General features: G+C 41.8%; 1 protein-coding gene across 6 annotated transcripts in view; it reads right to left on the bottom strand.

Annotated features, from left to right (window-relative positions):
• The window catches only part of CACNA2D3 (calcium voltage-gated channel auxiliary subunit alpha2delta 3), a 785,949-nt gene that overhangs the window by 421,443 nt on the left and 345,978 nt on the right, over nt 1–18,528 (bottom strand). For 5 of the 6 annotated variants that reach the window (XM_067754783.1, XM_067754785.1, XM_067754784.1 and 2 more), the window contains exons 6-8: nt 10,986–11,117; nt 5,254–5,314; nt 5,009–5,159 (exon numbers count right to left, since the gene is read on the bottom strand). In XM_067754783.1, coding sequence (XP_067610884.1) covers nt 5,009–5,159; nt 5,254–5,314; nt 10,986–11,117 — 344 coding nt within the window. The remainder of the gene's footprint in view (nt 1–5,008; nt 5,160–5,253; nt 5,315–10,985; nt 11,118–18,528) is intronic. The other variant, XM_067754788.1, reaches the window with a different exon arrangement.

The raw sequence follows: 18,528 nt of genomic DNA, 5'->3' as shown, positions 1-18,528 counted from the left end.
CACACACACACACACACAAATATATATATATATACAGAATTAAAATACTGGCATGCTCATACAATGCAAGAATCTGATGTAGAATTGCTGGAACTCCATTAAATATTTTTATGGTTTTATTGATGCACTTTCGATTAAATAACCTTTAGAATGAAAATGTGTAGAGTTTATGTAATGAAGCAGATGAATCCACAATATTTTCACCAACACAAGGCATCCCAGGGATCTTTTGCATTACAAAAGCTTCTTGTGTAATTTGAAACACGACTGGACGTAATTAGCAGTACAGAGAAAATGAGCACCGAAAGAAAATACCATCCTCATACTTTTAATACGGAATCGATTACTTTAAAAAGCAAATCCACAGCAGGCAAAGCACTGGAGAAACGGTTCTGAAGAAAATTCTGCAAATTAAAACCAGGGCACCAGAAAGTTCTGGGTTGAACTAACAAATGATGCTCTTCTCTATTCAACTCTGCACAAACACGGGCTACAGGAGGCATTTAAATTGATTTATCAATATCAGCCCAGTTAATACTGTGTTCATTTAATGCATGGCTTAGGCTTCTGTAAAATCATTTTTCTAACTTCAGCATGGAACAGAATTAGCACCCTCATTTTTATGATAATATTGTTAATTTAATGCATGGCTTGGAGTTAGACTTCAAAGTGAATCAGAAAAATATGGCTTTTCTCTTGTCAGAGACATCTCTCTTCATGCACCAGTGGTCTGATCTTAAATTTTAACTTCAACTGCACAAAATCACTCTCATATTTCAACTGTTCTTTCATAATTCAATCATTTAGTTCATTGGTCTTAGATTGATTTTGCAATATCCTGCTCAGGAAAACTAAAACAAGTTTTAACATTATCTTTTCATGTTTATTCTCTGGAAAGATCTGGATTGGACACTTTTCAGAATACTCTATAAGATGCACTTAGGAATGAAGTTAATACAAACATGCAAAAATGGCTAGAATGGGCAAGGAAAGTCTTTTCCACCATTTAAATTCTTTTCCTCCTTTCCCCATTATGGCACTGAAAATCAAATGGCAATGATGAATTACATTTGTACAAACGAAAAACCTACAATGTACAAGAGCTTCCAACATTAAAAATAAAGATTGTATTTTTTACTTTCTCTCTAAAACACTGAAATGTCTCCTCAAACATCTACCCAGCAAGCAAGAGAAAACTGACAGTGTAATGAAGGGTGAAATGATAATGTCCTCTCCCGTAAATGGAATCCAGCCAACTAGAACAATGCATTCAAACAGATTTGCAGGGCATTCTGAATGGAGTTTCAAACATCCCAGCCCCCTGTACTTACAAGAGCCTGCAGTGGGGTCTCCCTCTAGATGGGGGCAAGTGACCATTTTAGACAGATGGAGGAAACATGTACATCATATTACTAGAGCAATTTTGCCACTGTAGAAATAGGAAAAGGAGATGGAGGAAAAAGCCACCACCACAATTTGGCAAGGCAAAACTGGTGAACCACACTTAGGGTTGGAAGAGACAATTCAAGGGAATGCAAATGAAGACTTGTCAATTACAAATCTACTATTTAGGACCCTCAAAATATTGTTGTTATGGATTGAATGCTTGTGTCCTCCCCTTAATTCATATGTTGAAGCCCTTAACCCCCAGTGTGGTGGTATTTGGAGATGGGGCCTTTGGGAGGTAATTACGGTTAGATGAGGTCATGAAGGTAGGGCTCTTGTGATGGGATTGTACCCTGATAAGAGAAGATGTGAGAGAGCTTGCCCTCTTTCTCTTTCTTTCTGCATAAGCACAGGGAGAAAAGGTCACGTGAGCAGACAGCAAGAATGTGGCTATGTGCAAGCAACGAAGAGAATTCTCACCAGAAACCAAGTCCTGCCAGACCTTGACTTTGGACTTTCCAGCCTCTAGAACTGGGATAAAATAAATTTCTGTTGCTTAAGCCACCCAGTCTGTGGTATTTAGTTATGGCAGATGGAGCTGACTAATACAGTTTCTAAGTATGCAAACATTATAACCTGCTTAGTGGACATTCTGATAATACCTAACTCTGTGCAGACCCTCCTTCGGTGCAACAATTTCACTTCTAGAGTTTATTCAACAGAAGCACACCCAATCCTGCAAAAATATATGTATGAGTCCATTCACTGTAGCACTCTTGAGTAGAAAAGAGATTAGTAACAGCATAGTGTCCAGCAAAGGGGGACTGGTTAAAAAATTAATGCCAACTATAGAGGATGGAATGCTCTGTTCTTCAGGTACACTTGATACAATACAAGTATAGAAGCAAGTTGCTGAATATTCTGTAAAATAGGATTCTATTTTTGTGGGAAAAATATGTGTTCATATATATACAGAAAAATTTGGAAGAATATGTGCCAAACGGAAAGGGAATGGGAACATTTCTGAGTTGTTTAAAATTTTTACATATGTTGCCTATATTAAAAGCAATCAATACATTAGAGTTACTGCTAATTAGTGGTTCCTTTTATGACCTCAGGCTTTTAATATAAATTCAAACATATTTGATCCCATTAAGGGAAAAGAGTTCATGATTTTACTATAGAGGCTTCAAATGAAAAAGTTCAGAGTATCTTTCTAGTTGTCGAAATAATTATGTAAACAGTCTTGAAGCTGATCATTTATGTTGAAAACTAACAAACAGATGTACAGTGAGGGTTAATGGGTCCTCTAATGGGTTTCTTTATATAAGGGGCCAATTTGGGGTAAAAAAGAATTTTTTTTTCCTTAGCTGTTCTATAATAACTGGCATGTCTACTTTTAATTATCTTAATCACCCTCTCTTCATTATTGAGTTGACACTGTTTGTATATCTTAATGAATTTACAGAGATTATTTCAATCGATTGGTTTTGTTAACAGAACAATAAATCCTGACTGATAAAGGATTCACAATGTAATTAGCTAGCTCTTATTATGCAAATTTATGATACTTCTGTAATGAGTAATTAAAGATTAAAAAGAAAGATAGTCCCAAATTAGCTGCTTCTTAACTGTAAATGCTTCAGGATGTGTGAGGATCAGCCCACGTTTGCATATTCACAATGAGCCTGGTAACTAAAGTAACTTTTCTTGATTTGGAAACCCAAAGTTCTGTCTGAAAAATCTCCTTCAAAGAGCTATGCCTGAGGCCATACAGTTTTACAGTAAGATGGTTGAGTGGTTCAACTATATTTTCTTCACTTCTGCTCAGGAAACAGGACAAGGGGAACCTGGACAGTTTCTGAGTCCTCACTGTGCCACTTTTTCTGAGTGTGTGACCTAAAGGCAGTAGCTGCTACCTCCTGGTGCCTCTATCTCCAGGCTATGCGGTACAGAGCTCGGGTGAATATCCAATGAGATCATCTACACTGGGACACTTGGCAGTGATGCTCCATGGAAAGCAGCTGCTGGTATAATTCATTCAACAAGGATTTAAATTACTATTTGCCAGGTACTGTCCTAGGCACTGGGGATAGTACACTGAATAAACAAGACCAACCTCTGTTCCCATGGAATTTATTATTCTCTTCCTTTTCTTCTTTAGGGCTTTTTAAAATCTGAAGCTATTAAATCATGGTGCCCTGCTGTTGTGCCTTTTTGCTCCAAGTCTCATCAGAAGCTGGCAGGACACTAATCAAGCAATCCCCTCTGCAAGCCCAGTGTCACTTCAATACCCATGCCCTCTGCCCAGTGAATAAAAGTGGATGTTATAAAAAAATAAAAATAAAAAAAAAAGTGGATGTTATGCCCATGCAGAAGGCTGCCCAGAAATAGGGTTCCATGATGACACACTCTGCTCAGGGGCCCGGAGAAGCTATGCAGACACAGGAACAGCATTCTTGGAGCATGTCCATGCCACTCATTCTTCAAATAGCAGCCCTTCTTTCATACCCTAACACTGGCCTCCTGTGTACCAGCTTTGGTTGTCCTGGCAGGGACCCTGGGAGTGATGTGACTGCACCTGCATCACAGCTGCAGGCAGAGGCAGACTCAAGTGGTTCATCCCAAGACGCGGCACTGTATGTGGCCAAATTAGCATTCAAAACTAAGTCCCATCCCTGAAGCCAAGCTCTGTCTTCTCACCACACCGCCTCCACTGCCTGCTGCAGCCACTCCATGTCCCAGAGAGAGGGGATGTGGAAAAGCACAGGTGACCAGCACACAGGAGCACCCAGCTACGTATTCAAGGAAAACAACCAGGCTCATTGTGGCTATCATCTTTGGAAAAGAGTGGGAGGGAAATAAGGAACATGATGAGACTTATACCAGAGAACGGGGGAGAAGAGGATAAAGAACTGGAGATGGACTCCTGAATTAGTGCTCCTGCCCAGGCAGTGTGTTCATGCCCGGGCTTGGTTCCCGAATCTCCCACTTCCCAGCTCTGTGACCTCCGCAAGTTACTGACACTCTCAATCCCTGCAACCTCACTTGAGAAAATGCCAAAACCACCCCCTACACGCTAGGGCTGCTGTGAGGAACGAAGATGATACCAATATGAAGATTAGGCAAATGGCACACAGTAGGCACTTAATAAATGCCACTTTTGTTTCTGAAGCTGAGATAAAGTACCCTATGAGCCTTAAACTGCTCTCTACATTTTTGTTGTCTTACCATCATGATTACTATTACTATCATTGTCATCAGACTAACCTAGCTTAAAATTAATCTCCACATGAGAAAATCTAGTAGTTTAAGGGAAATCTCGCTAGGTCTAATTCCCCAAGGTTCTGAAAGGGTTGGTTCTCCAGGAAAACTAAATCTGGTGCTACTCTTCCAGATAATAGTGCCTGAGAGCTAGGTGAGAAAAAATGTGCTCAACTGCTTTCCCAGTGACTGAAATCCCTCCAGTACCACGATTCAGTGAACTCACGTGGGACTAATGAGACCTCATCCTAGGGCATCTAATGCTATGTATACAAAAGCAATAAGAATGTTAACTGCTTGCTGATAAAAGATCACATGAACTCAAAGTGCAAAGAAAGTACAAAACAGCTGCAATTACGGCAATTATGTTGAAGAAGTCGTCATCCCCCAGCGTATCCAAAATAGATGAGACTGTTTGCTTTGCAATCGTCAGACGGAGCCCTTTCATGCTGCCACTGACATCCACTAAAATGACCACGTCTTTCGGAGAAGTCGCTGCCTGGATGTACCTAGATCAGAGGAAAATTAAGTAAAAATGAATCCTGAATCTCTAGGCAAGTTTCCTCTTTTAAAAAATAACTAAGAGGTTTGACCATTTCCTACCATTTTCGGTTCCTGCAGTCAAAGGCAATGACTCCATTCTCATCTGGTTCCCATTTAATCCCTAGAAGAAAAATGGAGTTATAAGAAACCCAGAAACTTCAAATATTTATTCACAGCATTTCAAGGCTGCTCTGCTTTGCTAATTGAATGAACAGGGTGAAAAATCACATGCAAACACCGACCCTGGAGCTCATCACATGTTCCATCACCAACTCTGGGAAGGTGCTTTAGGGCTGGAACGCCATAGCAAACACGGCCTTAGCTCAGGCACTCCAAGATCTGCTAGAGAGTGGTGACATCTTTAGTAACCCACTGTCCATCAAGAAAGGACATGACTCCAGCCCCTTCCCATGGCTAATGATAAAGTTAGCCAAGGTCATTTCTCACTGTCCTTCAAGTTGCTGGACCTGGCTGCATCATTCATGGATCTCTGGGCAGGGTCAGGCCCCGTCCCTGGACCCAGATAGGTATATGTCTAGGGCACGGGGGGTAGAAAGCATTCAATGTTTCCATCTCAGAATATACACAAGTCTGTTCTCTTTTCAGTTCTGTTTTGTCTTGGCCTTCTACACTGAAATGAAATAAAATGGCCCTAACTATACTGCATAATAAAATTTCAATTTCAGTCTTTGAAGCCTGGGGGTTTTTCTCCTTACGTAAAATGGGATCCAACATCCTTAGTCTCATGGCTTGCAGACTGGTCAGGATATGTCTAAGGTTCACATGCTCTATTTACAACTTAATCTTTATGAATAAACTTTCATTTAAAAAGAAAAGGGTTTGCTGCCTAAAAATAAGATAGAAAATCATTGTTTTCAACCATCAGTACTGCTCAGGGATGGAGGATTAGAAACACAGATTTTGGAGTTAAGAAAATAAAACAGAAAAACTATTTTCACAGCAGAAAATCCTGACTTTGTAGCATTGAGATTCTCCTTTCCAATTAATAAGGGTCAGTTTTCTGGACCACACTGGGCCAATAATAGGCACGTGCTTAAGATAACATCACTAAATTATTCCAGAGATAATCATGAGATGGCAGCTTGTAAACCAAAGAGTCATTTTGTTTTGTCCTCCTTGTACCTACATTTCCCACGTGCAAATGGACCTAATTTAAAAGTTCTCTGTAACAAATTGGAAAACAGAAGTATGAGAAGCCATTGCCAATTGAAGGTTATTAGGTAATGAAGATAAAATAAAAGTGACATAATATATTGTACACTAAAGGAGGAGAATGCAATTTATTTTAAAAACATCTGACATACTACATTTGTATAAAGCCAAGTACAGCTAGGATGACAGTCTTCACACATAATGAAATTATATATATAGTGAGGCTAGGTAATGTTCCAATGTGTAATTCCACAAAGAACTGGTTTGAGTCCAAATAAAGAGAATTTTTTTTAATGTGTTGATGCATGGTAGACATTCAGTGGACATTCTTTGAGTTGAATTGTGGCCAGTGTTTTTAGACCACAACCATATCTGATCATCCTCCACCTCACCCGTACTCTGCCACCCTTCCTCCATCACAGCCTTATCACCATGTGCTCCACTGGGGGAGAAAACATGCAATTCTGTTTTACTGTCCTAGCATTTAGGCCAGGGCCTAGGAAGAAGGAATTAATGACACTCAATGCTCTCCTTTTGGATTGAGGTCCTTTCCCTGCAAATGGGCTTGTAACTCCACCCATGCACTGCTGAAACTTGGTGCTTTTCAAAAAGGCTCTAGGGAAAGAATCCTTCCTTGCCTCTTCTTAGTTTCTGGTGGCTCCCAGCAATGCTTGGTGTTCCTTGACTTGTAGCTCATCTTTCCAATTTCTTACTCCATCTTCACGTGGCTGTCTTCCCTCTGTGTCTGTATGTCCTCCCTTCTCATAAGGACACCAGTTACATTGGATTTAATCCTAATCCAGTATGATCACATCCCAGCTATATTAGATCTATTTCCATGAAAGTTCACATCTGAGGCTCCAGGTGGACATGAATTTGGAGGGACGCTATTCAACCCACTACATGTAAGAAGCGTAGGACTTGTAAAACAAAAGTGAGGGGTGGCCACAGGGTAAAGAGGATTACCCCCGGGCACAGAGAACCATGTTTGCCAAGGTATGAGAAGAGCATGTCAAGTTCAAGGAGCTGAAGGAAGGCTGGTGTGGCTGTGCAGAGAGGATGTCTATAGCAAGGAAAGAGCCTGGGTGACAGCAGGAACCAGGAGGCCCACGCCCTTCCTGGTCAGGACAGGAGGTACATACTAAGAGGATGAAGACAGTACCTCAACACAGTTCTAGGCACAGCTGCCCTGGATATAACAATAAAGGTCACACTTTGACTCAAAGACAGGGTTGTATGGGCCCTGGAGGATCATCTCACCCACACCTAACCTTTGGGCCCAAATCTTCATTTCATAGCAGGGACTCCAAGGCTCTCAAAGTTCAACAGATTTTCCTGAGATTTCTAGTTAGGACTGGGACTTGATCTCCCAAATCCCATGCCACCATTCTCTTCCTTACACAGGCAGTATAAGGAGGTTCCATGAGAATTTACTGTATCTTAGTGTCAGTTAAGTGTATAAAAGTAAAACTGGTTTCCATGCCATGGGAGGAACATCTGAGGGCCTTTAATCTGCTTATGTTCATCTTGAACCTCTGCTGCTGGGGCAGCAAGAGGCAGCATTTACCAAACTAATCTGACCATTGAGCCCTTCCTTTCCCAAGAATCTCACAACAAAATGATTTAGGAGACAACCTTCAGGAAACCCTGTCCCAGATGGTACTGTCTCTCCTAGGACATTTCAGCATTTTAGTATGTACTTTTTTGTACACACAGATATTTTGAAAATGTTCAAGTAATCAAATCCCAGAGAAATAATAGTTGGTTCATCTTAAATCTCTGAGATCCAAGGAACTGTCACTTAACCAAGGAGTACCCTCAGGAGCCATATCATTTCTGGAAGTGTCAAATGCCTCATGGGATCCCTCCAGGCTGGCTGGGGCATGACTCTCAAGATAAAAGGAACAGTGCAGTTCAGCAGCAGCTTTCACTGCCATTCAGCCTTCTCTCGGCGGCACTCCAGACTTCAGGACCAGCATCAGTGATGCCTGCCCTGCCTTCCTCGGCCTGCCTTCCTCAGCTTTCACAAGACAAGGTCCCTAGAACATTCAGCATATCCACAGGTGAAACTGAAAATAATGTCAAAATCTCTACTGCAGACTCAAATGCTCAAATCTGATTAGATGTAAAATATTGTACAATATTCCTATATACTATTGTTTCTCTCCCAAAGGCATTATAAACTAATATTGGAGGGAAATTAATTTCATCTAAGGCAACATATGTCTTCATAATCTTCTTGGCACATGAAAATGAAGAGTAGGGCCAACAGAGCAGAGCCTAACTCAGCATCATCTGAAAGTCAGGTGATTCAATGAATGTGTTCCCTGCTGGCGCTGGCTGGAACTGGGTCTCTGCCACTGGCAACCAAAATCTCTAACGAATGCACTTCCCCACAAGAGGGAGCTTCGCGAGGGCAGTGACCTTTTCCGCTTAGCTCACCATTTTATCCTCAGGGCCCCACACAGGGCTTGGAACAAAGCAAGAACTCAGGACACACTTATGTAAGAATGAAGGAACTTCCCTTCTGCTTACGACATTTACACTTAGCACTGATTCATACTATTGTACCACTCTAAACATGAAAAGAAGCATCCTAAAAAGAAAAAAAAAAAAATCCTAGCAAAAAAAGCCCATGGATCCCTCATCTAACAATCATTTTATGTCCAAGAAACAAGAGGTGTACTCTGTTCAGAACCAAGCACTGAGTGAGCACTGACACGTATCAGGGCAGTGAAGCCCTTTGGAGGACTGTGACCTATGTCTTTATTCACAAAGAAAATATGCAGAAATTTTACAAAGTCAAAATTCTGCCACCAATATCAAAAAAGAACTGTAAGCATTTCTGAGTCAACTATTCTGATTCTGACTGATAAAAATCTTGTACATAAATTAATCTCTCCAATTAGAGAAACGCTTTATGAGGATTTTCTTTTGTTATGGACTGAATGTTTGTGTCCCACCAACATTCATAGGTTGAAGAACCCTATGTTCTGGTATTGAGAGGTAATTTTCTTTGCGAGGCAATTAGGTTTAGATGAGGTCATGAGAGTAGAACCCCCATGATGGGATTAGTGCCCTTCCAGGAAGAGTAAGAAACACCAGAGCTTCCTTTCTCTCCCATGTGAGGACACAGGAAGAAGGCAGCCGTCTGCAAGCCAGAAAGAGGGGTCTCACCAAGAACCATATCTGCCAGCACCTTGATCTTGGTCTTCCCAGCCTCTAGAACAATGAGAAATAAATGTCTGTTGTTTAAACCACCGAGTCTGTGGAGTTTTGTTATGGCAGCCCGAGATGACTAATACATCTCTATTATCAGATTTTAAATTTGAAACTTTCAATTTAGTTTGAAGACTTCCTGCTGGTGGAGACAACAGATGATCTGTGGTTTCTTCTTATTTGCTCCACCTTCATCCAAATGCCACGTGGTAAGATGTCCTTGTGGCTTCCCTGATGGATCAGCCCCCCACCATGCTCTATTTTCACAACATCTGCATTAAATTTACTCTCCGTTGAGTGTATCAAAGCAGACTGCAATTTGGTGACACTAGAACTTTAATAGACCACTGTTTATTATAATGTTATCTTTAATAGAATGCTTATTGTTTAAATTTCTGTGAGCTCCAGGAGGAACCATGCATGCCCTGCTGAACACAGCTCTCGGGAAATGTTGAAAAATCTGGCAAAGCAGGCACTCGGCAGGCAAGTCTCAGGGGACAGATGCTAAGTGCAGGGCAAACAACTCCTGAAGGCACAGGCTGGCAGTCTCTGTGCCTCAAAGTGGGAAGACATCAGGTGCCTAGGCTTACTTAATGAAAACATAAAAGACTCCACTTAATTGCTCCAAGATTATGCAGGGCGTTTTTTTCCTTCTTTTAGGTTGAGCTTGTTAATTTCCACAGCTGTGATGTTGGCACAATTGCAGCCTCGAGTCCTGTTTTCACAACTTGTAAGCAAAATTAAAACTTCCTTTTTTAATTACAATTCAAACCAAGCCAGAATTAAATTCCTGTTGCAAAGCAGAGGCCTGGGAAGACCCTAGAAGGAACACTTGTTCCAAAGTCACGATGGACAAACTCTGACAAACATATTCATTTGAGGGTGCTCTTGGTGGCACTGACGTCAGTAGTGCTTTGGCCATTTCAACCTCTCCTTTCAGGAGCAGTCAGCTTTAGAGTAGGGAAACCTAAGCTCAAATGTTTCCATTTCTTACATTTTCCAGTCAGAATTTAACTCAGCCCATTATGGATTACTCCTTTCCCTGGTAATAATAACAACAATAATAGTAATAGTAGTAATAGTAATAAAAGCAATCTCTTGTCCAGAAAGATGAAATGATACATTTCACACTCCAATACCTCACTTTAGGTGGCAGCTCTATGAATAATTCTATTGAGGAAGATGCTGAAACCACACGTAGATCCAAATGTGGGTGTGCACATGTATGCAGATGCCACACTGCATTCCTGTCCTGTACCCTCACAAGAGATTTAATAGATTTGAACTTAATCTTTCATTTTCTTCTAAGGGAAGGGAAAAAATTGTTAACCCTTAACCCTAAAGGAAAATATCACAGGATCAGTAACTTGAATCATAATTCTCAATGCAGGGATACTCACCTGGATACTGCCTAAAAAAGCCCTTTGCACTTCCAAAGTACTGCCATATGAGACTCGGGTCACGATCAAAGTTATCTACAAAAACTTTGTTTAGGGACTCGGACCAATAAACCCCATTGACAATTGCTGGATCTGGGGAAAAAAGGCGGGGAGAGAGAAGAGGAATGTTACAAACCAAAGTGAAACAGAACCCCAGCTGGCATCCCACGTAGCTGGCAGATATCACCATGGGGCCCATTCTGCAGGAAGCTGTGAAGAAAGTCATAGCTCCCGAAATGTTTAGCTCCTGGGAATTCCAGCTTTATGTACATTAGAGTTTCCCCATCCTGCCTGAGCCCTCTAAGCCACCCAGGAGACTCTACTGATGACTCCTTACTTGAAAGGCACATCCCTTTTTGGGTTACTTTCAATCTGGCTGAGCAAATAGTTCAGAGAAAGCAAAGAGAGACTTTCTTAGCATTCTGTTCCACTCTTCGGCTCCTGAGTCAGAACTCAGCATTGAAAACAGGAAAAATGTGTTTTCTGTCACTGCAGTCACCTCAGCCAACGCAGCCCTGTTCCAATTCTCTCCACCTCTAACTTAAAAGTCTGCTTTAAAAATAAATAAATAAGTAAATTGGAATTACATAACTAAATCTCTCTACCTCTTTTGTTCAGCAGATTATGAGCTCCATAAGGGCAGGAACAATCTTGCTTTGATCTCCTGCTGCACACCTTTGACCAGCACGTGGCAGAAACTCCAAAAATGTATGGATGGATAAAGAGATGAATGGATGAATGGATGGATGGATGGACTGATGAATAAAAGGCTGTTCTCCAATTCCAGACAACTATCTACTCTTCTGCCCTGTCATCCCATGAGCAAATGTCTTTTCCTCACCCTTGGGAGCCCAAAGATAACCCCTTGTCTTTTGTCCACAGATGAGAATTAAGAGTGAAGACAAAGACAGAAAATATATACTTCTTGCATACTGATCAAAGCATGGTGGATCACTGAGGATACTCTTTAACTGTCCACTTTTTTTTAACCTTGGAAGATCCTGTTTCAAAATAATGCAACACTCAGCAAAATTTTGTTGCAAGAGTATAGATAATTGTCCAGTCCCAGTATGATGAGGGTAAGGATGACAATAGGATGAGCATGTTAATAGTTAGGAAGAGGAGGAGGAGGAGAAACCTTTGTTGAGTCCTTCCTGCAAGGCAGGCACTGTGCTCATCTTCACTCCTGTCACCCCCACCACAGCCCTCCACAGCAGGTCCACTGTTGTTCTCCATGCTATACAAGTGGAAACGGAGAACCAGGAGGTCAGGTTCTTTCCTAAAACACCCAACTAGCAAATGGCAAAGCCTCTTATCTGTGATTTCCTTATTTGTAAAATGGGGATAATAATACCCAATAATTTGGCCTGTTTGGAAGGTAAAACACATTGGCAGAAAGGGACTAATGGCCATAGGCATTCACAAAGTCATCAAGGGAGCTTAGTCCAATCCCCTGGAGTCCAGCACCCTCACCAGAATTCCCTGTGGAACTGTGAATCACAGTAACCCCACTGTGGCGTCCTCATTCCAAAGATCCCTCCATACTACACAGACAGCGGGTATGGGGACAGATTCCCTCAGTCTAGCCCATACGTTGCACAGCAAGCCAACGAAAAAAGTAACTCTAGAAATGCTTATGTAAATTAGGTACACTGCAAGGAAACTCACTGTTGGCACTGTGCTAGCCACTCCTCCTCGCTGCGTGCCCTTTGCCAGCTGGCTGCCCACAAGATGTGGAGGATGAGACAGAGCCGCGATATGACGCCTGACCCAGTGGACAGACATGGCGCCTTGTCTTACTGTCTTACCTCCAGCCTGTCTCATTCTTTCAGACCACTTACACGGATGCAACAGGCAAGCGGGATTCTAACTCTCATCTCAAGGGCAAATGCTCTAACTCTTGTAAACTATAATAAACCACATCATAGACTGGGAGAGTGAAAATGATCAAGTCAACTCTTTCCTGTAAAGTAATTTTGAGTTAAGACTATCCTCACCATCCTGGAAAATGGAGTTCTTTATTGTTCCTGTCCAGGCTTTACAATAATTACTGTGACTCACTCCTTGCTACGGAAGCCACTTAAATTAATCCACGAAGGTGCAAATACAATAATGACAGTGAAAAATCCACGGTTCTTGCCGCTTCCATCAATAACTTCAATTATAAAAACCTTCCACAATTAGAAGCGAAAATTCCATTTCACGGGCTCCCTGTCTCAACATGTTAAGGAGTTCACCAGTTTCCAGTTAGACAATTCTTTTTTCTTGAGCATGATTTCTCTGGGGGTAGTATCTCCAGATGGCCCTACTAACCTAAGATTGTTCCTCCCTCTGCGAACTGTGAGCACCTTCAGAAATTGAAAAAGAACTGTAGTGCCTGAGGATCATTTCATCCACTTCATTTGGATACCACATCTTGCTCTGAAATTATGTCTCTTTAAGAACAGAAGGCTTTGGTTTTCCCAGGGTATGATGAATAAGGGAAGTAGAATCACTAAAAAATATGGTCTAGTTAAAATAATCTAAGGGGTTTAACGGACTGTATTAGCTTCACGTGGCTGCTGTAAGAAATTACCACAAATTGGGGTGGGGGTGGGGGCTTAAAATAACAGAAATGTATTCTAGAGGCCAAAAGTTCAAAATCAAGGTGTTAGCAAGATTGGTTCCTTCTGGAGGCTCTGAGGGAGAATCTGTTCCATGCCTCTCTCCTAGCTTCCGGTGGTCGCCAGCAACCCTTGACGTTTCTTGCCTTATAAACACATCATTCCGATTTCTGCCTCCATCTTCACTTGGCCTCTGTGGGTCTCTGTGTCAAGTCTCCCTCTCTTTTTTCTTTAAGAAAACCAGTCACTGGATTTGGAGTCCACCCTAAATTCAACATGAGCTCATCTCAAAATCTTTAGCTTAATTACATCTGCAAAGACTCGATTTCTAAATAAGGTCACATTTGAAGGATGTACTGGAGGTTAGGACTTGGACATATCCTTTAGAGGCCACTATTCAACCCATTACATGTACTCATACTCTCTTAATTATCCTATACAATATACCCATATTCTATGGTTGTTAATGTACTATTTTTAAAATCTGAGTTTAATAGATGCAGGCCTTTTTCCTGGTGAAGGATGTTTAAAGGCCTTCTCCCTTTTCTTCTTTATGGGAACAATTCAGATTTTCACGACTGCATTGTAATTTTATGAGCTTACAATTCTTCCTGACCTCTTTCAATGGGTCCTACCTGTAGTGCAACAAACTGGACTAAAATCATTTCCCCTAATGTTTAGTGTTGTGTCAATGCCCAGCCTCTCTGCTCAATAAAGTGAACTCCACATAACATGGTCATTTTCCCAATGTTCCTGTCCATTCTGCATCAACTTATGATTCATATTGGTCAATATCAAGTCCAGGAATAGCAATTCTTCCTCCTGTTTCCTCTACCTTCTGAGAGATTAAATTACCTCCAATGCCAGTCAAAAATTTATCAGACGTTCAGCTTTTAGTAAAACAGACTACTAGCAGAAGTTTAGAGAGTAAGAGTCCCATACCACCTTTCTGATCAATTTGCAATTTGTATCTGAAAAGCACTCACACATCCCTGCTCTGTTTTTATAATACATCATACAATCCATCAAAAAATCACATTTGTAGCTTCCTTTTTTATTTCCATCCAATAACTGCTCTCATCTGTGCTTTCCTCTGAAGCTTGCACTTTGCTACATAGGGGTCACCTGATGTTGCAGACGGCTAACGTTCTCTCTGCACACTCCCCCTTACACACATGCACACACATTTCCTTTTAGTTCTATTTCTGTGAATGAGTAACCATCACATTTCAGTCCCGAGTTCCATCCTCCCGTGACCTATCTAAGATGATGAGCCTCAAGCAAATTAATGTATGTAGAACCCTTAGCACAGCAACTGGCACATACAAAACACTCCATACATACTGGCCATTATTTGCTTCGTGTCTTAGCAAATAAATAAGGTTCCAAGAAGACTCCCAACTTTCCTCCCTGTTCTCTGCAGCGTGCCTCTGGGCAGCACCCCAACATTGCAGTCACCAGTCTGGAACTTGGGCTCTGGAGCTGGAATCCCAGGTTTGAGACCTCACTCTACACTTGTTAGCTAATGGCTTTGGACTTGTGACTTAACTTCCCTGTGTCCCAATGTCTCCATCTGTGGAAGGCAAATGAGAGCAGCCCTCCCTCGAAAACTGGTGGTACAAGGCACATAGGTGCCCAGCAGCAGGAGGGCTCCACCAGGAGGGTACATCACCAGTTGCAGCTCTATGGTGAGTCCCCAACTCCCCACCCAGGGCAGTCCAGCTGTCGTAGGAACATCCAGGTAAGGCTCTACCTATGTGTCTTCCTCCCTTCCTCAAATTATCAGGGTCAGGCATTCCCGATGATTCTTCCATTTGTTCATTTGATTAATATTTATTGAGCACCTACTATCTCAGGCATTCAGCACTGAACCAGATAGATCATGAAGCTGACATTTCAGTCTGACGAGGGGAGACAAGGAAAAAGAAATGAGAATTCCAAATAGAAATGGGTGTGATGAAGACAAGTAAAAGGGATGGTAGGCTTGAGAGTTACCCTGTGTGATTAGTTGGGGAAAGTGGAGTTACTCAAATTGGGCGGTCAAAAATGATCTCTTTGAGGAGAGCCCTGAATGCAAAGAAGGCATCAGCTCAAAACCCCCTTGGCCAGCAAAAACTTTCTAGGCAAAGAGAACAGCAAGTTCTGAAGTCTGGAGCTGGGAAGAAACCCATGTCTTAGGGAACAAAACAACAAAGCCACAAGTATTACTAGAGCCTTGTGAGCAAAGGAGAGAGTTACAGGATGGGGCTGGAGAGGTGGGCAGGCCATAGTGAGGATTTTAGCAGATCAGCAAAGTTTCCTGCCAAGTATACATTTTCTAACAGACGTAATCTGTGCTCCACCAGTGCCAAGGACCATCATGCTTTTATTCATGGTTCAAAAATCAAATTTCTTTTCTTCTGAAACCTATAGCCAGCATAGCCTACTTCCTTTTTCCAGGACACACCCTTCAAACAATCAGGATCTTTATGGATGCCTTAGTATTTGAGTTTCCTCTCCAGACCTCAAAGTTACCTGATACTCCCTTCATCTTTTTTCTCAATATCATTTATTCTCCAGTGAATTAGCAGCACTGTATTAATTTAAACTTGCCATTTTCCAGCACAAAATACGGGTCCATTTCTAGAGGATCTGAGCATACATGAACAATTATAGGCTAATATTGAATTACAAACTACTGTTACCCAAAAGCAATTGTTTGAAGGGAAGGGACTGAATTCATGTTCAACTGGGTTTTGAAGTATGGCCCTTGTAAAGAAGGCATTTATTTCCTGCCTTGAACAAGCTGGAGGAAGGATCTTGGGCTTTCCTAAAGGTCTTTGAAGGTGTGTGTCTCCTGGATATAAAATTACACCAGCACAGGGATTACTGGAGGCACTGAGTCCACGCAGTTTTCCTCAGCCCCGCATGCTGGACGAGATTCAAGAGGAGAATGGCTGGAGAGGTTTGATGTCTCCCATTTCAGCACGCAAATGACGTCTCTCTCGTTCATTCTAAATAGATCATAGATTAAATAATGAATACTTTTGATGCTAATTATCAAACACTTAATATGTATTGGAAAATAGCCCTTAATGTGTGTTGAATTATAAAATAGATAAGCAAAACATTTACCCTTCCTCTAAACTTAGTGATGTGCTAGATATTAAATGCAGCTTGCTTTTCCCAAATCTGGAGGCATTTTCTGGCAGTCCTGGGAAGAGAAAGATGAGGAATACTCATGGCCCAGTGCTGAACCACTCTGGATGGAGCTAGGAAGAAAAGTGAGTGGGGAACACAGCTACTAGTTTGGCAAAAACTAGAGGGTACCTTAGACTCTCAGCCCATTGCCTCGATGTGCTAGACTTCAGGAGCTCATTCCCCAGTGGGATTTCACGTCAATGATGGAACTTGTTTGTTCGGATTTTTTGCCTTAAGTATATCAACTTTAAATAGTCCTCCTCCCTTAACATATTTAAATTTTTGTGGAGAAACTTGCATTTCTTCCTCCTTGTCATTCCTTATCCCCCTGGAATAAACCATTCCCAAGTCTTTGTCAGAGATACTAAGAAAAAGAAAATTATGTGATAGAAATCAAAATAATAATGATACTGATAGCAGCAGAGATTGCCATTTCTGGCACATTTATAATGTGCCACGGACTATGCAGGACAGTTACAAACTACTCTTCCTAGCCCCATTTTACAGATGAGGAAACTGATCCTCAGAGCATTGAAGTCCATTGCCCCAGTACATCACCTGCCCAAGGTAGAGATTAGCTAAATTGCATGTTGTGTCCAAGCTATTAGTTGGAAGAAGACTGGAATGGAGGCCTCAAACTCTACTACTCACCAGATAGTAAGGGGTGGGGGGAAAAAGGTGGCATGGGAGGTGCAGTCAAGGTAACATGTGGCTCAGAGCAGGCTGTCTGCCCCCAGCTGTCAACAAATAAATGAAGTGGGTGGTCTGGAGGAGGGGGCTGGGATCAAGCTTTCTTGGGGACCCTGACAGCATCTTCACACTTAATGCTCCAGGCATGTGTGTGAGTTGAAGAGGACGTGGTGGATAAAGATAAGGTAGAGCCCATCTGCAAGGGTCCCCTAATGCATCCCCCTTGGGGTCTCTGCTGCAGAGCCACAGTAAAGCTCTTTCATCACCATCAGCATCTGGATTTGGGGGCTGCTTGCAGAGGGGACATTTACAAGGCATAAAATCTTGGATAAGACACTCTAGAGTGAAGATAAGCATATCTCATAGGGCTTTGGATTCTAAAGTGGCATCTGATAAACTGTAGTTAAGCTGATATCACTAATTTAAAACACCTCATTTGATATGTGATCTTGTCCCATTAACTGAGTCTCCCTTGAGGTCTCTAACAAAGAGCTGAAGAATCAAAGCCTACTTCCTCCCTGAGGTTTTGCTCTGGTTAGAAAGGGAATAAAACTCACCTTGGACAGGTTCAGAGTTGGGGTGAGCACAGCCACCCCTTTCCCACCAACAAGTACTAGAATAACACCAGCCTTGCAAGACCCTTGCTGCGGCTCTCTGGAACCTGGCATCCTGATTGCAAATCTGTGCTGAATTCCAAGGCAAGATCATACACCCTGACCCAGAAGTTTCAGTAGTTTCTGCTAACCCACCACTCAGAGACTACATCTCACTGCCCAGTGCTCTAAGACGATCTGGTCTGGCCCAGGATCCATTTTCAAATTTGCTTCTCCTCCAATTCCCAACTTACACCCACATCCCCACCCTGGATAATCTTATTGAGGCTTTTCTTTTCTTGTTTCATTTATAGTAGCTGTTCCTACTGCCATTGTACAACCCATTTAAAGGGTGTAAATCATGTCATATTTTCTAACATTCTCCAAAGCATTTAGCCCCTGTACCCGATGTAGTATGCATTTATTCATTCATTCAGA

The sequence above is a fragment of the Pseudorca crassidens genome, chromosome 10 (assembly GCF_039906515.1).
Source record: "Pseudorca crassidens isolate mPseCra1 chromosome 10, mPseCra1.hap1, whole genome shotgun sequence".
Classification (NCBI taxonomy): Eukaryota; Metazoa; Chordata; class Mammalia; order Artiodactyla; family Delphinidae; genus Pseudorca; species Pseudorca crassidens.
The sequence above is the reverse complement of the archived record's forward strand: the minus strand, read 5'-3'. Positions and strand labels throughout refer to the sequence as shown.